Here is a 22,478-nt window from a genome sequence, read left to right as displayed (position 1 = left end):
TTCGGCTAGAATTAACCCTCAGATTATTTCAACAGAAATCGGATATTTCAGACAGATGCGTTAGGGGTATAAAAATAACAACCAATTTTGGCATCCGAAACGAACTTACCACTCATTATTCAGAGTGCCAACAGTAAGACTATTCCATTGAGGAAGAGTTCATGCTCCCCATGGTTTCGGTCTGATTTGACCTCGTCAGAGCAACACAACTCTTACCTCAATTGAAAGTCTATTAGGAAAAAATGGATATTAGATGCCAGTGCACATTTTGAAGCTATAACAATGATCTAGCATCATCTGGCAGATAATAGATCTAACTAAACCAAAATAAAATAGCATCTATTTATGCATAATACCAAGGGTGATGACCACTATTCTTTGAAACAGACCTGAGTTCAAGTATTATTCAGTAGTTTCAATTTTTTTGACTTTTGTCCAGTTCTGAGCACGCGGACATGCCCTAATCCTCTTCTTCCTTTTATTTTAGTTTGATCATAAAATTTCCTCGGGGGAATATCTCAAATCAGATCATTTCAAAGCTGATTTCTAAAAGAATCAGTAACATAATGGTTTTTTCCCCAATTTCAGTTCCTGCAGAATATTTCCAGCACTTGGATCATACAGGTCAGAGGATGGATCGTTTTGAAAGGGCAGAACTGGTTCTTGGCACCTACGAGTTCATGGCTACTGCGGATTATTGCAAGACCAATACTTTACCGAAAGTTCCCGCAGTTATATTCATTATTGACGTCTCATACAACAGCATGAAATCGGGCTTGGTGCGATTACTATGTTCTCAAATGAAAGAAATCATACGAAATTTGCCAGTTGATGAAGGGGAAGATGCTAGTAAGATGAAGGTTGGGTTCATCACTTACGATAGTACTGTTCATTTTTACAATATCAAGGTGAGTAGTGTAAAAAAACACCTCTTTTAAAGATAGTACTGAAACCTTTCTCTTCTACTAATAATTTAATATTATTAACATATCATTTGTCATGCACTGTTCATGATTTTTCAGGGTACTTTAGCAGCCCCGCAGATGTTGGTTGTGGGAGATACCCACGAAATATTTATGCCTCTTCTTGACGGTTTCCTGTCTAGACCAGAAGAATCAGAAGTTATTATTGATGCTCTGATGGAACAAATTCCAAATATGTTCGGAGGAACCCGTCAAACAGAAACGATTCTTCTGCCTGCAATATTGGCTGGTGTGGAGGCCTTGAAGGTAAAATTTTTTACATAAAAAAAGAAATACTTTTTTCGTATACCGTTTTTTTCCGGTTCGGCCTGACAAAAAGATATAGCCATTTTGAATTTTCATAATGAGCGTAATAGTGACACCCTGGAAAAACAAATTTACCTTCAGAATAACTAGCTAAATAACGTGCGTTCAAAAAAATTCTACGTCAAGTAGGCTATGGAATTTTAAACGTTGATATTAGGTGTCTGAACGTAGGTCTTTTCTTGAATTACTTCATCTTCCAAAATGTAAACAATGATGGCATTAACCTATATACATCGTAATTTTGTATGGGAAGTGAAAAGGAACTTTTAAGGAAAAGTTTATTTCGACCAAAGTGCGAAAAGCATTTCTTCCATTTAGTCATACCACAAGAATCCAAACAATCTGAGGCTGTTAGAAAAATTCTTGGTAAAAATTTTAACCGATGTCCAGTATTTTCATGCGTAAGAGACATCAATCTTGAACGGATCGTGGTATTATGTTTTTTTTTTTGTAAAAAGATTTTACCTATTTCAGTAATATGAGTGGGAAATTCTCCTCAATTTGGGTTATCACAGCAAATGCAAGATTAAACTGAATAATTATAAGTTTCATTCATGAATTTTTCAAATGCACCGCAGAAACTATTCAAAATCATTCTTCAAATATGAGGTTTTAAAATTTAAATTGTTTCGTTTCTAGTTTACGATTTGGCAACAGCGCCTACTAGAAAATAAAAAGAACAATGGTTTGTTTATAAAATAACAGCTGTTGATATACAGCCATCATAAGGCGCATACTCACTGGTGAGCCTCAACAGCAACCGGCCATAAAAATCCCATAAAATTTTACGACCTTCCTCGTTAGTCGCAGACTTCATAGACAGCCATCTTTGTCTATCTCATCAAAATAGTGTATTTGTTGTTCTTTATTATCAACGCATATTTCAGTCGATGTTGCCAACCTGTGCAATAGAAACGAAACGCTTTGAATTTTTATTTTTCATTTTTAAGTACTCAAACGGTTGAAATGGTTATTTCAAAATGTGACGTTTCAAAGATATTTCATAAAAAATACATCATTTTCGTCAGAAGGAGTATTCCCTATTAAGCACAGTAAGAATCTCAATATGTTTATTTATTCTCTATAAATATTGAATTGGGAATACTCCTTTCGACGAAGATTATGTATTTTTTATGAAATATCGTTGAAACGTCACATTTTGAAATAACCATTTCAACCGTTTCCCAAAAAAAAAATTTTAAGTGCTTAAAAATGAAAAATAAAAATTAAAGCGTTCCTATTGCACAAGTTGGCAACATCGACTGAAATATGCGTTGATAATAAAGAACAACAAATACACTATCCTGATGAGATAATAATAATAATAATAATAATAATCTTTATTGGTCCCTTCAGACATTAAACAATGTATGAGACAAGTCAATTGTGAGATCACAAACAATAACAAAGTTGCAATAAAAAATACAAAATCACAATAACAAAGACGACATGTTATCGTTCAGGTACTCTTCAACACTATAATATGCCCTAGACAATAGGAGTGTTTTAATTTTTTTTTGGAAATTTTTATCACTAATATTACATTTGTACGTGGACGGAAGATGATTGTACAACTTAAGACCCTGATACATAGCTGATTTAGAAAATTTACTAGATTTATGGTTTGGAATACATAACTTTTCTGAATTTCTCGTTTGATAATCATGGAAGTCTGAGTTTTTCTCTATGGAATGAATATTCGTCCTCACATGCATTAACAATCTCATGATATATATGCAAGGGAAAGTAAGAATTTTATTTTCCCTGAACACGGGTTTACAAGTGTCCCTATATGCCATTTTGAACATAAGACGTATTATCCTCTTTTGAGCGATAAAAATTCTGCGACTCTCAGACGCATTACCAAAGATGATGACATTATATGATATGTGACAATAAACTAATCCGTAATAGATACTCAAAAGGGAAGACAACGGCATAGTATCTTTAATGCGGGATATAGCATAATACGCGCTGTTTATTTTTCCACACACGTAATCGACTTGATCGACCCAATTCAAACCCTGATCCAGATAAAAACCCAAAAACTTAACAGATTTCTTCGAGCATATGTCGTGGCCGTCAAACCGAAGTTTCAATTCTATTTTTGAGGTGTTATTCATCCTGAAGTATACACATTCTGTTTTTTCGACATTAACAATAAGGGCGTTCGTATTGCACCATTTTACAAATTTTTTTAAAAAGTACTCCAGGCGTGCTATGAGATCCGCATAGTTATCCGCTGAGACAACTAGAGAAGTGTCGTCGGCAAACATAGCCAGCACTTCTGCACGAATATGATCCGGTAGATCGTTCACAAAGAGAAGAAACAGAAGCGGGCCCAATATAGATCCCTGAGGGACACCAATATTGCAGTCAAAACACTCAGACAAGTATTCTTTGATCTTTACTCTCATCCTTCTCCCTGTTAAATAGTTCCTTATAAACTTCAAAAACACACCACGGAATCCCATACATTTCAACTTTCTCACTATAAATTCAAAATTAAGGCAATCAAAAGCCGAAGAAAGATCAAAAAACAAAGCTGCTACATGCCTTCCTTCGTCGAGCGCAGCGTACACTGACTCCAGAAGGCTGTAAGCAGCTGACTGGGTTGATTTATTTTTCCTAAAACCGTGTTGATTATCTGTAAGTATGTTATATCGGTCCAAAAACTTCAACATTCTTTTATAGACAATCTTCTCAAAAAGTTTCGCAAATACACTAAGTACAGATATAGGACGATAATTAGAAATATCTTCCGGATCATTCTTTTTATACACCGGAGTCACCGTGGCCATCTTCAACGCTGATGGAAATTCACCTGTACTAACTGAAAGATTTATCAAATGTACTAAATGTGGAGAAATTGTTTCTATTGTTGCTTTTAGAACCCTCATGGAAACATCATCGGCCCCCTTACTTTTTTTGATTTTTAACTCCTTCACAGTAGCGAGTATCTCATTTATTTCGACAGGGAAGAAAAAGAAAGTTTTATCAACGTTTTCCGAAACACTACAATTTGTGGATATATCATCACCAAAGTGAGCTTTTAACTGTTCCGCAACCTTATTAGAGAAATATTTCCCGAAAATTCCCGGCACCTCGTATGGTTCCGCATCACTATATCCCCTCAAATTCAGACGAGTATCTAAATTATTCGCCTTTCTACCTATCTCCTGATTGACAAGATTCCATATTGTTTTTGAACGGTTTGCTGAATTTTCAATTAATTTCTTATTGTATTCCAATTTTGTTGACGCAAGCAATTTTTTATATTTAGTTTTTTCATTCTTATACTCTGCAGTACATTTCATGCTATCTGTGTTCTTGCACACCCAGTGTAAGTTTTTCAGGTTCATACTAGCCTGTACAATCTCCCCCGTTATCCATTTACTTTTGGCAAAATTTCTCTTCGAGTTACACCTGACGATGGGACAACACTTTTCGAATTCATCCAAAAAAATACATATGAATTTGTCAAAACTCAAATCGATGTCATCGAAGGTATAAATTTCATCGAAATCAATCCGCGACAAATTTGACACAAGTTGTCCCAGATTGAAGTCAGAGGTATCACGATAATTAAAATGTTTGGGTATAGAGATACCCTCAGATAGACAAAGATGGCTGTCTAGGAAGTCTGCGACGAACGAGGAGGGTCGTAAAAGTTTATGGGATATTTATGGCCGGTTGCTGTTGAGGCTCGCCAGTGATTACGCGCCTTATGATGGCTGTACATCAACAGCTATTATTTTATTAACAAGCCATTGTTCTGTTTTATTTCTTGTAGGCGCTGTTGCCAAATCGTAAACTTCAAGCCAAGCGAATTAAATTTGAAAATTTCATTTTTGAAGAATGATTTTGAATAGTTTCCGCGGTGCATTTGAGAAAATCATGAATGAAACTCATAATTATTCAGTTTAAACTTCCATATGCAGATGATAACTCAAATTGAGGAGAATTCCCCATTGATTCGGTCGTTATTGAATATCCATGACTAAACTAAAAAACTGAATTACATGAAAATAAATATTGGACAATTTATCAAAATTCAATTTAGCTATAAAAAGGCATGATAAAAGAAAATAGGTCCCACATTTTGCCATTGATGGATGCAAACCGAACTCCAATTTTTTTTTGGATGCTACAAGGATAGGTAATCAATCTTTTCAATTTCCTGATAGCATGTCAATCTTCATGAAAACAAAGTGATGTCTTTCATTCAAACCCAAAATTCAAAACCCGAACAGAGGTGCGTGGAGCTTCTGTCTTCTGTCATCATATTTTCAATATTGCTGAATAACTCTGAGATTTTCTTCTTTGGTCGACCACTACTTTTTTTGCTTGAACATACTCATTTCGTCAACGCATCGCAAAACAGTACTTTCGAAAGATTGATTATTTCAGCAACATCGGGATATACATTGGGAAGGTCGCTGGAACATTAAAGAATATTGCCACTGTCCTTCTTTTTACACGCCCGTAAAAACCATCCTTATAATTTCCTGATAATTTTAATTCAACAACAATCCAAAATGCTAACTTCTAACTCGACAGTTCACTTGAAAAATAGTACAGCAAAAGCTAATAATTACGTTTAAAATTCCAGTCCACTTGACGACGAATTTTTTTGAACGCTCTACACATCTGTGGATCTTTTATACAGAGTTGTATTCAGACAAGGTACCCAATTTTTCAAATTTCACAGATACTTTTTAAATTTTTGAACTTTAAATTACTCGAAAACTACAAAACGTTCAAATATTCATCAGATAGCGTCCAACTTAGTTTCAAGATTTGGGTTCTTTGAATTTTCGGTATTTTTATGGTACGTAATGGTCATTATGAGAAAACTGGAAGTCGTGGGAATTGAGCTGCTCCGACAAGGTTAAATGAAACCAAAACAGTGGTCAGCTCTTTTTCTATAGGACGTTCTCCCTGTCGGTGTACCGATGATGACAAATAGTTCCATTCATACAGTAAAACTTGTTGATTTCCATGTTGATATGCATCTGAATCAATTCCTATCATTTTATTTATTCCTTGTTCTTGTCCATTACTGGACCTTCTCAATTACGCTAAAACTGGTATTAAACCATTAATTAAAATTTTCTCTACCTAAAAAAACTTAATATTGACATATTAATATAACAGATTTTATTTTCGTAGGCTTCTGAATGTGCTGGTAAACTTATGGTATTCAGTTCAAACTTACCGTCGGTAGATGCACCAGGAAAGCTGAAAAATAGAGACGATCGCAAACTCCTGGGCACCGACAAAGAAAGAACAATTTTAACCCCCCAAAACCAGGCTTATAACCAACTAGGACAGGATTGTGTACAAGCGGGCGTTTCAGTTGACCTGTTTCTCTTCAACAATTCCTACATAGATATAGCGACCATAGGACAGGTTTCGCGGCTGACAGGAGGGGAGGTTTTCAAATATACCTACTTCCAGGTAGTGCGATGAATAATGAATTTTTTTTTTATTGTTGAATGCCGATAAACTTATTTCAGGCTGATATCGATGGAGAGAGGCTCATTCAAGATATAATCACAGATATCAGTAGGCCAATTGGTTTCGATGCGGTAATGAGGGTTCGTACCTCAACAGGCATAAGACCGACGGAATTCTATGGCCACTTTTATATGTCAAATACCACCGATATGGAATTGGCATCAATAGGTAAGGTGGGAATTTGACGCATTCTAATTTTGTGCTCTTCTTCGCATTGGGGTAAACACCAAATCTTAAGACAGTATGATGATACAGCGTTTCAGTTCGCGGTAACACTTGAAAATCAGGACAGAAAATAGATAGAAATTAAGAGGGTGCATGTCTTTGTATTCATTTATTTACTCCATTCACTTTTATATTAGTACTCGGTTGGCCATGGAAATTTTACACGTTCCACTCTGTATAGTACGAAAATGTGAGGTTATGAAGCTTGTCAAAACATATTCGGGTTTTAAATCAGCGCTATGTTGTCCGTTCTGAGCAAATGTCGCAGTAATTACGTATTTTATCACAATGTCGAATCACTTCGGAAAATTTGTCGAAAATATGGGACGAACATAATTGACGTTCATACAAATTGATTGAAGTCATACCAAATCTAGTTATTTACATGGAAAATACAAGAGATCAGTTTTTAAATACATATATTCATTTTGTTATTAAATTATTGACACATTATATACAGTAGCTTGAGTAGAGTTAATGTTGGATATCTTCTTCGGCTAAAGGTTGAAGGCGTTACATCAGTTGTAGATTTAAATCTCATAGAAATTAACGGATAATTACAAGAATGTTGAGTTTTTTAACAAGAATCATCTTCCATCAATGAAAGTCAAAAGAATGGGGAATTCTCCTCAATTTGGGTTATCACAGCATATGCAAGTGTAAACTGAATAATTATGAGTTTCATTCATGAATTTTTCAAATGCACCACGGAAACTATTCAAAATCATTCTTCAAATATGAGGTTTTGAAATTTAAATCGCTTCGTTTCTAGTTTGCGACTTGGCAACAGCGCCTACTATAAAATAAAAAGAACAATGGCTTGTTTATATAATAACAGCTGTTGATTTACAGCCATCATAAGGCGCGTACTCACTTGCAAGCCTCAACAGCAACCGGCCATAAAAATCCCATAAAATCTTACGACCTTCCTCGTTCGTCGCAGACTTCATAGACAGCCATCTTTGTCTATCTCATCAAGATAGTGTATTTGTTGTCCTTCATTATCAACGCATATTTCAGTCGATGTTGCCAACTTGTGCAATAGAAACGAAACGCTTTAAATTATAAATACACAGTTTTATTTTTCATTTTCAAGTACTTAAAATAATTTTTTTTGGAACTTGGAATGGTTTTTTCAAAATTTGACGTTTCAACGATATTTCATAAAAAATACATCATTTTCGTCACGAGGAGTATTCCCTATTAAGGGAAGTTTCAAGGGAAGAGGAACTTCACTTTCAAACAAAAATTTCAAATGAATTATCAAGTAACAGGACAACTGGCTCGTATTTATGGCCGTTTTTTTTTCAATACTTCGATATAATGATAAATATTATATATTTATTGATCCCTTGAGACATTTACGATGTATAGGACAAGTCGAATGAAAAATAGAAAAATTAATCCTATAGTAACTTTTGGCATTCGTCCACCCTAAAATAAAATTCTCAAATGCCACCACATTTTTGGGTTTCTCAAAAGAATGAAATTCTTTGACATCCTCTTCATTTACAGTCTTTCTGATTGTGGAAACATTCAGCTAAAATATAAATCGTTTAGATTCAGATGAAACATTATATAAATTCACTTACATTGAATATGTTCGCTAACGTCCGATATACAGGGTGTTTTCAAAGGTGAAGCTTTATTTTTGACAGAAGGTAAACTCATCAAAATAAGTCGTTAAGTTAAATTTCAAGTACGGGACCGTGGAAGGTGACTCCGGCATCGCATGAACGAAAAAAAAAAACATAAACATATGGCTGGACAATGAATGGTTCAGTTCCAAGTTCATCGGATTAGATGCATCAGGTCACTTTTGAGAGTCGTTTTTGTTGTATCGTGCAATTTAGGGCGAAAAAAAAATGTAGAAAATCGAGGCAGTTTCTTGAAAGTGCTTATGTAAGTTATGTTGAAAAAGTGCTATGATGTTTCCCCATTTCATTCCATTTTTACGACGATTGTTGGAATGTTCGAACAAGAAGATTGTGATGCCCATTATGAAAAAAATTCGTGAATAATGTAGACGAATTTTATTGGTGAGATTTTGAAATATTATTCTATTTTTCACACTTGAGTCCTAAGTATCTTCTGTCAGTTGGTATCGAAATGAGACATTTCATAAAATCGTGTAAGTTACTAAAAAATAATGAGAATAATTCGACAATCCTAAGTTTCCATTTTCATTACCACGTAAATATCTAACGAGCCAATATCCTAAACGAAACCACATGGTCGTATCAGGAGATAAGTTTTTTCCCACTGTTTTGCGATAATTCAGCTAACAAACGGTCTAGGATCGTATTGTAACGTTTTCTTCGCTTGATTAAAACGTCCAACTTATTAAAATTATTTATTTACACATAATACACTTATAACTCATAAACTAACTATATCACAACTATTTATTTCCACTCGTATTTATTTGCACTAGTCGCTTGCACTGTGAACTATATCTGTACTTGTACTTCCTACCTGCTCCTCCGCTGGGCTTATATAGGCGCCGGAAACATTCAGGTAGATTCGCGGTTATTCTGGAATTTCTCGACCGCTCTGTTTCTCGAAAGGTCCGACCGCAAGGGCCGGACTGGTTACACTGTCCCCTCCTTAAGCCTGTTCTGTCCCAGAACAGATTTAGTGAATTCCTCCGAGGACCGTGGCGAAACTTGCACTCATCACCATCCCTACAGTAGCCATTCTGATGGAAGTAGCACTCCACAGTTTTTCCAGGCTCCCTGGCCTGCTTTGGGTTGAAACTGCACACCAGGATCCTTATACCAGTCCCCTGAAATACCACCTCCAGCATGCTTCGCACAACTCGCCAATTTAGCTGGTCCAATCCACAACCGAGCTTGGGAACAGCTAATTTCCTAACCCCAAAGCGTTGAAGGTCTTCTTTCAAGCTATGCAGTGCCGTCCATAGATTCTGATAGGTTGGCTTCTGATAGGAATGTCGCTTGGTGACTAGGTAATAAATGAACCTACCTTCAGCCTTCAATTTCAAAACTTTTCCGATTCTTGGCTGCTGTCGCAATAGTTGTTCCTGACGTCCAAATTTATTTCTGAATACTCTGGCTATTCCTTTGCTCATACGAAGGTCCTCCGCTACGCAATGAGCGAGAGAGTATTCCTCAGACACGGTAAAGAGATCTTGATGTACTTCCTGTGTAACGCCGAACCGTGCAACGCGTGTCTCACCATAACGATCCATAAACTTCTGGTAATCGCTGCTACCTTACATCGGGGCTTCCACAAGTCGTACCTCTTCTTTGTCCTGCGCGTACGGGGCTAATCGGTTGAAATGGACAACCTTTGGTTTTCCCCTGGGGAGCTTCCTTATCCGGTAAACTACATCATTTATCCTCTTGATTATTTCATACGGTCCCTCCCACTGTCTCTGCAGCTTTGGTGAAAAACCTTTCTTCCTTTGTGGATTATGTAGCCACACCAGATCCCCAGTGGTGAATCCACCTTCAATAGCCTTGATGTCGTAGCGCATTTTCATTCGGTCACTTGCTTGCTGCATTTGATTGCGCACCTTGCCATGAATGTAATCCAGCTTGTTCCTTAATTTACTAACGTAGTCCTCCCCAGCTACGTCTTCTCCAGGCTTACATCCAAACTCTAAGTCGCAAGGCAGTCTTATTTCTCGGCCGAACATTATACTGGTTGGAGTTTCCTTGGTAGATTTTTGAACCGAAGATCTATATGCCATGGTGAATAGATGTAAATATTCATCCCAATCCCGCTGGTGATCAGAAACTACTTTGGCTAGATGTTTTCCCATGGTCCGATTCATTCGTTCGACCATGCCGTCTGATTGTGGATGAAGAGGTGTAGTCCTTGTTTTGTGAATTCCCAATTTGCTGCATACTTCTTGGAATAACTTCGACTCAAAATTTCGGCCTTGATCACAATGAAGCTCCAGAGGTATTCCAAATCTGCAGAAGAATTCTCTGACCAATTTATCAGCTACCGTACTTACCTCTTGATTAGGAATACCGTAGGCTTCCACCCATTTCGTGAAATAGTCCATCGCTACCAAAATGTATTTGTTTCCATGGTCTGTTTCGGGAAAGGGGCCAGCGATGTCGATAGCTACTCGTTCCATGGGGGATCCGACGTTATATTGCCTCATTGGTGCTTTTCCTTTACCATAAGGTCCGTTAGCAGCAGCACAAACCTTGCATCTTCTACACCAATCTTTAACGTCCCTCTTACAATTTAGCCAATAAAATCGCTGCCTGACTTTTTCCAACGTCTTGGTTATCCCGAAATGTCCACCTGAAGTTCCATTATGTAGTCTGGTCAGAATGTCTGTCACACGGCTCTTTGGCACAATCAACTGAAGTCTCTGCTCAGTTCCATCTTCATTTTCCCAACAACGTTTCAGAAGACCTCCATCAATCTTCAATGTTTCCCATTGTGCCCAATACGACTTTACATTCTGGCTCAGTCTGGATACTTCTTCCCAAGTAGGTCGTCTACCGCTCTTCTTCCAACTCAGGATTACTTTCAAGTCGTTATCTTCCTCTTGTGCTCTTTGAATTTCCTCGGGTAGCCAGTCATCTTCGATTACGGTGGTCCGCCTTAAATCGATCTTTTCTTCCAGGCGCGAACAATGGCTGGAATTCTGGGGACACTCAATGGTTTTGGTCAAGCCATTGTCTACCACAGCGACTCCTTTTATTTTCCCAGCTGTAGCCCTTTCAAATTCTGGACGGTTTTGCTTGAAATGCCTCCTTTTGTTGCAGTTCCAGCACACAGCATCCTTTTTCCCAGCAAGCAATATTCTGCGGACTTTTTCTCTGACAATCTCCTCAACAGATCGATCTGTTTCTTGCTCTTGTCTTACACGAAGGTGTCCCCTATGCGACGCTTGCTTCGCTGCCTCAATTTCCAAAGCCTGGGCTAAGGCATCATCTATAGTTCTAGGGCGTGCTAGTCTCAGGGCTTGTTGTATTTCGCTATCTTTTATCCCATCCACGAATGTCTGGATTGATAGCTGTTCCAGGAAGCTATCTGGAGCAGATGGATAAGCCAGCCTGACTAATCTCGCCACATCAGCTTCAAACTCCTGGAGATTTTCCCCTGTTTTCTGCACTCGGTTCTTAATTTGTGCATGGTATACTTGTTGCAGATGAGCATCGCCATATCTCATCTGAAGTTTCGATGTAAGAACTTCGTAACAGGCTTGTTGACTCTCCGGGATCGTCTGGAGAATGTTGAGTGCCTCTCCTCGTAGAGCTATAATTAATGCCGTGGCTTTTTCGTTGTCGTTCCAATTGTTTACCAGGGCAGCAGCTTCAAACTGTTTTTGATATGTCGACCAGGGTATTTTTCCATCAAAAGTTGGAGGCTTGATCTTCATTCTACTACCTTCGCCGTCATTTTCCGCTTTCGCTGTGCTGTAGGGTGTTGAAGCCAGAATATCTGTTCTGTTTGACATTCTTTTCAAGGAATCTATCAACTTGGAATGATGTTCAATTATTCCTGCCATTTCTTCAAACTTGCCGTTAACCTTGTCAAACTTTTCATCAACTTCGTCAAATTTTCCACTCACTATATCGAATCTCTCGTCCACTTTATCGAATTTTCCATTTATGATTTCCAGTTTCTCGTCCAATTTGTCTGTAAGTTGACTCACCACATCATTACAATTTTCCTTAATCTCGTCCATTTTCTCATTCAACTTACAAGAGTTCTCTTCCATTTTCTCATTCAACTTACAAGAGTTCTCGTCCATTTTCTCATTCAATTTTCGCAAAAAGTCCATTACCGCTTGAGTCTCCATCGCGTTCTGCAGTCTTGTGGTCACTGGCATGAACTTCAAATATCCAAAATTATTTATTTAATTCGAGCGATGTTAAACCGCACACTTGACACCAATGTAACGTTTTCTTCGCTTGATTAAAACGTCCAACTTATTAAAATTATTTATTTACACATAATACACTTATAACTCATAAACTAACTATATCACAACTATTTATTTCCACTCGTATTTATTTGCACTAGTCGCTTGCACTGTGAACTATATCTGTACTTGTACTTCCTACCTGCTCCTCCGCTGGGCTTATATAGGCGCCGGAAACATTCAGGTAGATTCGCGGTTATTCTGGAATTTCTCGACCGCTCTGTTTCTCGAAAGGTCCGACCGCAAGGGCCGGACTGGTTACAGTATGAAGATCTATTTCAGTTATCATTTTCAATTTTTTCTTTCAACTTTGTAATTTTGAAAGTTTTGTATAGGTGATTGTTGGTGAAACGCTTCATTTTGACCCTTCTGTTGAAAAAAAAGCCTGTCATCTTCAAATACACCCTACCCTGTATTGTAGATATTAAAATATCAGGGTTACCTACTATTTGAATGAGTGTACCTAAATTCTAAATAGCACTTGATTAAACCCTGTCTTCTCTATTTTTCAATCACTTTCGGCATTTTTGTGATATTAATTGATATTAGTTGTGGCAACGGCACATGACATTAACGACATTTCATGAGTGCCAACCTCCGTTCTAGTTACAAAAACTTAAGAAAATTATTTTATGGCCAACCTAGTGCTAAAATAAAAGTAAATGGAGTATAAGTTCTTATATGACTTACATCAGTGCTAAAAAATCGTCCAGTTCATTTAATCAGAAATATAATTTTTGTCATCGATTTCAATTCCAGATTGCGACAAGGCAGTTGCTATCGAGATAAAACATGATGACAAGCTTCATGAAGACGACGGTGTCTTTATACAGGCTGCCTTATTGTACACATCGTGTTCCGGTCAGAGACGCTTAAGAATTTGTAATCTCTCCTTGAAAACCTGTTCCCAGATGACCGATCTCTACAGAAGTTGTGACTTGGATACTCTCATCAATTATTGGTCGAAACAGTCGTTGTTCAAATTGATGGACCATAACCCTAAGGCAGTCAAGGATAATTTGGTTACGAAGGCCGCTCAAGTATTGGCCACGTATAGGTATGTCAACCTATGTCAGTATGTGATTGAATGTCCCACGGCCGATAGGTATGTTCTGTGAAAGTTTTTAGTAGTTTGACGATGGAAAATCTTCATCTGAATAATGTAGAAATATTCCCTGACATGCAATATCCAATTCCAATCGAAGGGTTTATTTGGAGAGCCCACAGTGTGTAGCAAGCAGTATGTAGTGTAATGAATAGTTAAATTTAAGAATACTAAAGATATGTGGTTGAATTAAGTTGAAATCCCCGGTATAAGGTTCTGATGATATCGAGTTTTCTGGATTTCTGGATTAGCCTGGAACATTTTTTTTCTGTTTTTTTGAATATATGGAAAATGAACAATTTTAATTCCGTTTTCCGAGTCAAAATCATAAAATTCTGGTGTACAGAAATGGGATCTTCACCGAGGAACTTCCTATCGAAGTAACCCTAAAACTCTTCTCGAAGAACGATATAATGTTTTGATGAATGCTCTTTTTTTCTATTTCCAAAAGGAACACTGGCCTCTACTATCATAGCTGCGTTCGGCCTGTAAACTCTGGTACGGAGCGCGCCGAACTAGAATGGGGAATTCTCCTCAATTTGGGTTATCACTGCATATGCAAGTTTAAACTGAATAATTATTATATGAGTTTCATTCATGATTTTTTCAAATTCACCGCGGAAACTATTCAAAATCATCCTTCAAATATGGGGTTTTAAAATTTAAATCGCTTTGTGCGGAGTTTACGATTTGGCAACAGCGCCTACCAAACAATGAAAAGAACAATGTCCGATCAGCTTGTTTATAAAATAACAGCTGTTGATTTACAGGCGCGTACTTACTATCGAGCTTCAACTGCAACCGGCCATAAAAATCCCATAAAATTTTACGACCTTCTTCGTTCGTCGCAGACTTCATAGACAGCCATCTTTGTCTATCTCATCAAGATAGTGTATTTGTTGTCCTTTATTATCAACGCATATTTCAGTCGATGTTGCCAAGTTGTGTAATCTTAGGCCACTGTTTCCGAAAACAAATTTTTTTTATTGAAATCCCGAAGAATCAGTATTTCTGATCACTCTACTGGTGGTCATATTTCATATTAACTATTGCATCTCCAAAAATCCATTGAGAATCTACAAAAGCTTTGTGGATATAAGTTTCTTCATTATGTATTTTGAAGTACATGAAAAGTTGTTCTATCCTATCTCTTGTGACTCGATAAAAACAGAGAGAAGACATTTCCATAGAAAACGGATCCTAGAAATGCACATCTGTAAACCAAAAATCCAAGATTATTGACTTTTAATTCACATTATTCAATGGTATAAACCTAGAATGATATAAATCATTATAAATTTTAAGTGCAAGCTGGTTTTGGTAGTGTTTCATCGTTAGTGCAGCGAGAACATTTTTTTGTCTATTTCGTCGTGAAACTGTTGATGTTCAATTAAATCTGATGCATTTAATATACTGCGTTGAAGAATAATTTACATCTGCCATGAGGAAGATCAAATATTATGTGATCGAAACGTCGGCAAATTATCGAAAATTATCTTTTTTCCTCGTCCTTTCGCTGAAACGAATCATTATAAATCGCTTATGTCAATGTCAACCTATTGATCACAACTAAGACCAGTTTGCACCAAACGCACTTAGTGTTAAGTATCCCTCAAAATAAACCCTTTAATTAAATTACGTTGCACCAACTGTAAAGTGACATGTAAATGGCTAAAGCTAGCCTAAAATTTAAGCGCTCCTGTAATGACCACTTAGGTATTTAAGGGCGGGATTCTAACCTAAAATAATTTGTTGAACTCATAAACTGGCTGCAGAACTGCTGTGGTTTTTCTAATAACGTCAAGAACCTTTTATTTGACAATCCATTTCATTATCAATAATAATGCTAATTCAGCAACAAAAAGTTGTCACTCTTTGATAATAATATAATAGTTTACTTGACACTCACTGACAGAACAATTAAGTTAGGTTAATGAAATGACAACGATCATCGGCAATCGGCCAACCGATGAAAAGGCTTTATTGGACTAGAATGAAGTTGCACCAAAATAAAAAACTGAAATATCACTAGATATCAAAACTCAAGGGCCCCTTACTTAAGATTCTGTTAAGCCGCAGTCGTGCAACTTGGAATAAAATTAAGCGTCCATTAACTTTAAACTACGCTTAGTTGAGTACTCATTTTAAGGGGGATTGGTGCAAACGGGCCTAAGATGTTTTTAGACATCTTAATCACAACTCATGAACTTATAGTGTCATCCAATGCTCTAGTGATTGCGTAGTTTATGATCATTTTTTAGTAGAATTACTTTCCAAATTGATTGTAGATTGTAGGAGTTAGCATATAGGGCGCATTGAAAACATTCATTTTTGTATATCAAGTAATTAAATAATGAATATCTGCGATTCTGCGCCGTCTAAAACAAAAATGAAAGGCAATGACCCAACAACTAACACCTCTGAATTCTATAGGAAACATTGTGCCACTCCAAGCAGCGCTGGCCAACTCATCCTACCGGAATGCATGAAACTTCTGCCACTTTATGTCAATTGTCTTTTGAAAAGCGACGCTATTTCTGGAGGTTCTGATATGACGGTAGACGAGAGATCATTTGTGATGCAAGCTTGCATGACTATGGACGTTCCGACTTCAGTGTATTTCTTCTACCCCAGGCTGATTCCGATACATGATTTGGATGGCAGTAGTCATGATATCCCGCCTCCGATAAGATGTTCCATCGAAAAGATGACCGATCAGGGCGTCTACCTTTTAGGTAACAATATAAATACCTTTCGCATTGATCGTGACAACTGATGACTTTACTTTAGGGACAGTGACCGATTTTGTTCATAATTTTTTTATAACTGCAGTTTTTCATGAGGAATCGATTAGTACCAATATCAACTCGGGCAAACTCGTAGTTTAGGATATATTAATTCTTGAAAATTGAATTTTTCCAGTATTTTTTGACAAGTGCTATGGATTTTTCTAGGTTATATCAGTCAAGGTCACAAAATATCAATAGTTTTTCGTGTTGTTTCTATGGGGGGTGAGTCTTTGACTCGTAAAAATATTTTAACAATAGATTCTTGGGGTAAAAAAAAACACTTCTCCCATACCATTTTTTCCGATTCGGACCTGATAAAAAAAATAGCCATTTAAGGTTTTCATAAAGAGCTGTGCCACCCCTGGAAAAACAAATTTACCTTCTGAATAACTAGCTAAATCTGTGATACTACACAGCTGTGGATCTTTTAAACAGAGTTGTATTCAGCCAAAAGACCCAATTTTTCAAATTTCACAGATACCTACTTTTTAATTTTTGAACATAAAATTACACGAAAACGGCGCATTATACGAAAAAACATGAAGAATACTTTTATTTTACAAAACGTTGAGATAATCATTAGATAGCGTCCCCCTCTGTTTCATGATTTGGGTGCTTTGAATTTTTGATATTTTTATGGTACGCGATGGTCATAATGAGGAAACTGGAAAACGTGGGTGATATCTTGTGTTCGAAAAAGATTATTCAAATAAATGAAAAAATATATTCCGAATTTCATTTCATACGATGTAACCGTTTGTGAGATAGAACTGAAAATAATTTTTTTATGGTTTTTCAACAGCCTCTATCTTTCAAACGCCGATTCGGAAAAGTTAAAGGAAAAAAGTGATTCGACCTCAAGAATCTACTGTTAAAATATTTGAATGAGTTAAAGAGTCACCCTGTATATTGGAAAAATGTAATTTTCAAAAATTAATATCTCCTAAACTACGAGCTTCTCGGAGTTAAGACTGGTAACAATCGATCTCTTATGAAAAACATCTTGTATAAAAAAATTACGAACAGAATCGATCAATGTATGTTAAGTCCAGCCCTCAAGGGTATAGGACGGTAGACCACATATTCCAAATACATATTTAAAAATATGCTCATCCAAATAATCCACTTGAATTTTTTTTTCATTTATAGAGAATGGCATACATATGTTTATGTGGATAGGTCTGGGAGCTAACCCAGAATTTATACAGAAACTTTTTGGAGTACCATCAGCTATACAGGTCAATATTGAACAATTCAAACTACCAGAATTAGATAATCCAGTATCTTTAGCAGTTAGAAATATTATTGAAGAAATCAGGATACAAAGACATCGGCACATGAGGGTATGTATTTGTGTTTCTCTTATTGAGTTTTATGTTTCTTTCAATTTCAATTTTCAATTATTTTTATCAATTAATTTCTATCTTTTTTTTTTGTATTTCATGAGTTTAATTGTTTGCAGCTTACATTGGTTAGGCAAAGAGAAAAACTCGAACCTGTTTTCAAGCATTTCTTGGTAGAAGACAAAGGTATAGATGGTTCTCCTAGCTATGTTGATTTCTTATGCCACATGCACAAGGAAATAAGGAATCTCCTGAGTTAGCGATATTATGAAAAACTGAATTATTTATGTAAAAAACACAAGATATGTTATAGGTATACTCGGGCAGAAGCCTTCTTTTCCATTTATTTTAATTTTCTTGTATAGGTGGAATTAATTGAAAGTATATTTTATTCTACGTTATATTTTACAGAATTGTGTAAGCTTCAAATTTATTACTAAAATTGTATTTACTAGGATAAATAAATTTGAACTTGATGTAATCTGAATATGTTTAATTATATCAAATTCTGCAAGTTTATGTATGTTATAATTTATATAAATAAATGAATGAATTTTTATTTTTAAATTGATAATTTTCTACGAAGCAACCCAATTAATTCCTTCATTATGTATTATATTTGGCAAAATAAATTGGGAAGGAAACATTTATCAGTGGAAAAACTTGGTCGAAAAATATTTTTTAGTAAAATCATTCTATTCATTATTTACAAAATGACATACAATATTTTCTGTTTATCAGTAACAAAGGTTTCAATATATAATTTTTCACAATTTCATAAGTTTTGATTACAAATATTCATCAAATCTATGTAATTAATTGACACTGTTCTTCCATGGAGGCTGATTTTTTTACAATATTTAATAGCTCCTGCCATCTCAACCATAGTCATTAAGGTAACATTTCAGGAGAATTCAGTTTATATTTTCCGTCTTCAGCTCCACCTCGACTTCACTTCAGAAAATTTGATTCCATTGAGAATTTAGATCTCTGAATATTATTTACATTAGCCTTAATTCTGTCTGCAACACTACTACTATTGGCTGATTTTAGTAGTTCATTCCTGATGAAATTTTTATCGTGTTCTTCCACAATTTCTGGTTTATTATATTCATCCTTAAACCGTTTGAAGTTTCTGGCACTTTCAAGATTCCGAACAGCAGCTCGCTCCATCATACTTTTACGAAGAGCTTCTTTTTCTTCTTCAGTCAGTCTTTTTTTATCATTATCTTTTGGCTTCTTTGAAGTTAATTTTTCACGTTCCTTGAAATCTGACACTTTTTTTGTACTTTTATGTCGTTCGGGAGAACTGCTGCTCTTGCGTTTTCTAGACGAACTGACCTTAATATTTTGTCTATCATCAGACTTTGACTTAGATTTTTTATTCCTGTTCTTTTGTTTCTCTTCATCTGAATCATCACTTTCACTACAGTCACCTAATAAGATGTTCTTCAAGTCATCTTCAGATAGTTCATTCTTGAGTAGATTGAATTTATGCATTAATATTGTGTCCAATATTTCTTCATCCTCTAGCATGTCACTGGATACTTTCAGCTTTTTGTAGCCATCTTTTTTCCCTAATTGTTTACTCAATTTCTTCAACTTTTTCTTCAATTTCTTGTCCGTTTTGCCATGATGTGAACGTTTCTTAAGTTGCGTTTCCATAGCTTCTTGTAGTTTTTTTAGTTGTACAGGGTTCTGGAGAAATTGCCTTCTTGATTCTTCTTCTTGTCGTTTGATGAGAACTAACGGATCTTCTTGGAGTTTAGCTTGTAAATCAACTTGTTCACTTTTTACAATTTTGTTATAATCTCTAATGGATGGAGGGATACACTCGTGCTCAACATGATTTTTAGGGGGTAGTATTAGTTTATCAACTGTTTTTGTTGCTTCCTCTTTATTAAGTTCTTCAAGAGTTTTGTCTACAGAACGTCCAAGCAAATAAGATTCCCTGTCGACTAACGCAGTTGGACCTTTATACATCCAATCTAGTTTCTTTTCTTCATTGTTGGAAAACATTTTTTGGGTCTACCTTTTCTCTTTAGTGCAATATAAAATCAAAAGAATCGACGATCAGCGGTCCAAGGATTGATTGTTTCGAACACAGAACACTTTGCACTAATGTGTCTTATTCAAAGATTACTCGCAGCAGAGAAACTAAAACTAAGAAATCTTTGCTAAGATTGCTAAGAGCTAAAATTAATGTTAATGTTGTGACTTTTCAAATGACACATAAAACCAAATAGGTTAGCTTTGATAGAACACAGACCGCAAAGTAACACCTAACCTAGTTTTCTTCTTTTTGCATCATTTACCTGGAATCTTTGACCAAATGTTATTGATATGCCGCCATTGCCGCCATATTTGGTTGGGAAGTAGATGATCAAAGTGTGTAATATCTTTGGATATGATATATGAATGACGGAAATTTTGAATTTACAGGCGTTTAGGCTACTCTACTACATACTTTTTGTTGTCTATATTCACTATGGAGGGTATTCACCTTCGATGTAAATTTACAGCTTCTATCATGAATATTGTATTCAGATTTGGAATTCATCATAGAAACTGTAAATGTAGATTACATCAAAAATAAGATTATTGTAGGAAAATACAGTAGTTTAGCAATTTATTTATTTTTTGTAAAAATTCAACAAATATTATTCTTTTGAAGAGCACATTTTATATAATTATAAGTCGGCAAAACGCGAACACTTACATAATGAATATGAAATATATCAAACAATATGGTATTTGAGAAGAAATATTATTATTGATCGTAAAACCTGATCACATATAAAATCTCAGTATAAGCAGAGGAAATGGAAATCAAGTAACATCCGTGTTTGGGAATCTAAATTTCCTAATTCATAAAACTATCAATAAAATTTTGTTATTTGTTTTTATGGGCCAAATTAAATTAAGAAGTATTTGTTTTCCGTCAATAATTTTCGAATTTCGCGGTGATTGCAAGTTACACCACGAAAACATCCGCAACTGCTGTTTTTTCGGACATATGTGGAATCAGTATTGTTCTTACGGCCGAACTAGAGAGTACTCTCGCTCGATAAATTATTATTAATATTTACTACGACAATCAGAAAATACGATCCATTGCTGTGATCCATAGCTACACGACTCCGAACATCCAGGAATCAAGAAAATAACGAGGTAAGCAGTTGCCCTATTTTTTTTCTCTTCGAGGTGTACTTGCTCGTATATTGTTTCATAATTATTCTCTTTCTTTTTTTTTTTTAACCAGCATTCATTCCTACGTTGACATTGGTCCTTCGTTGCCGGGTTGTTTCCTTCAGAAAAATTCATTCATAATTTAATTTGGCCAAAATTTACCTTTTTTCATTTATTTTTTGCGACATACGTCTCTTGTGAAAATCATTTCATTTCACGGGCAGACCGGTTCAAGGTCAGGGTCACAGCGCGCATGGTGCATTTTCATCTTTGTTTACAACGGGAATTATAAAACGAATGTTTTCAATTGTCTTCATCTTTTATAATATCTCTTCATTCAAACAGTGGATGCTATTTTGATGACAAATTCAATATTTTCAATTATTCAGTTCAACATTTTGTTGCGGTCGCTGTATTTTGCCTTCGGGAGCTGTTTGAAGTGTATTATTTACATACTTTTCAACTTATCTTTACTTCCTTTCGAATATTATTACTTGCTTTTGATATCAATCGTAATTACTGGGTAACAATTTTCGAATATCATTCATTATTGACCCATATTTACTGCAATTCATCACGTACTTACACCAGATTTCATTTACTATTGTACATTTTGAAAATTTGTAGATCATATTGTATTATTCAACTGTCGACCATATCTTCTGAAGTAAACGCTAGTTTTCCTTTTCCACACATTTATTAATACACGTTTCATAAATCTAGCAATCGATTTACATTGTTCAGTTTTTTATTACCTCGGATATTTATTATATCACATTATTATATTATATTGATTCATAATGTCCAGCAAATTAACTAGAGCTAATTTACTGCGCCAAACAGCCTATTCGCGTTTAAAGGAAGCTCAAGAAATAGGCATTCAGGCATCAACAAATGAATCTTATAAATCGCAGTTTTTAGCCAGAGCTGATGAAATAGAAGGCGCTTATGAGGATTTTCGATCATCACACAATACAATCATTGGTTTAATTTCAGATGAAGAATTTTCAGAGTACGATAAACTCAGAATCGCGGCTGATCAGGCATATTACTACGTGAAATCAATTAAACATGATTTGTTATTGAAAAATTCTGCGGGAA

The 22,478-nt window shown here is 35.7% G+C and overlaps 2 protein-coding genes across 5 annotated transcripts in view; one reads left to right on the top strand and one right to left on the bottom strand.

The window, feature by feature from the left end:
• LOC123322770 (protein transport protein Sec24C) overlaps nt 1-18,755 on the top strand; it is a 28,859-nt gene extending 10,104 nt beyond the window's left edge. For all 4 annotated transcript variants that reach the window (XM_044910786.1, XM_044910788.1, XM_044910785.1 and 1 more), the window contains 8 exons: nt 589-908; nt 1,023-1,229; nt 6,462-6,749; nt 6,809-6,977; nt 13,711-14,008; nt 16,490-16,791; nt 17,995-18,188; nt 18,308-18,755. In XM_044910786.1, the coding sequence (XP_044766721.1) occupies nt 589-908; nt 1,023-1,229; nt 6,462-6,749; nt 6,809-6,977; nt 13,711-14,008; nt 16,490-16,791; nt 17,995-18,188; nt 18,308-18,448 (1,919 nt within the window). In that variant the 3' untranslated portion in view covers nt 18,449-18,755. The remainder of the gene's footprint in view (nt 1-588; nt 909-1,022; nt 1,230-6,461; nt 6,750-6,808; nt 6,978-13,710; nt 14,009-16,489; nt 16,792-17,994; nt 18,189-18,307) is intronic.
• Nucleotides 18,756-18,863: 108 nt separating this feature from the next.
• LOC123322772 (pre-mRNA-splicing factor CWC25 homolog) lies at nt 18,864-20,395 on the bottom strand. Its single transcript, XM_044910790.1, has one exon. It carries the CDS (start codon nt 20,205-20,207, stop codon nt 19,140-19,142), a length of 1,068 nt encoding a protein of 355 aa, XP_044766725.1. The 5' UTR covers nt 20,208-20,395; the 3' UTR covers nt 18,864-19,139.
• Nucleotides 20,396-22,478: the final 2,083 nt, after the last annotated feature.

Source organism: Coccinella septempunctata, chromosome 1, assembly GCF_907165205.1.
Source record: "Coccinella septempunctata chromosome 1, icCocSept1.1, whole genome shotgun sequence".
NCBI classification, from domain to species: Eukaryota; Metazoa; Arthropoda; class Insecta; order Coleoptera; family Coccinellidae; genus Coccinella; species Coccinella septempunctata.
This window is presented reverse-complemented; position numbering and strand designations above follow the sequence as displayed.

What these genes read in the sequence shown, in the direction of transcription:
- LOC123322772 (XM_044910790.1), bottom strand. Translation starts at nt 20,207, where the DNA reads ATGTTTTCCAACAATGAAGAAAAGAAACTAGATTGGATGTATAAAGGT.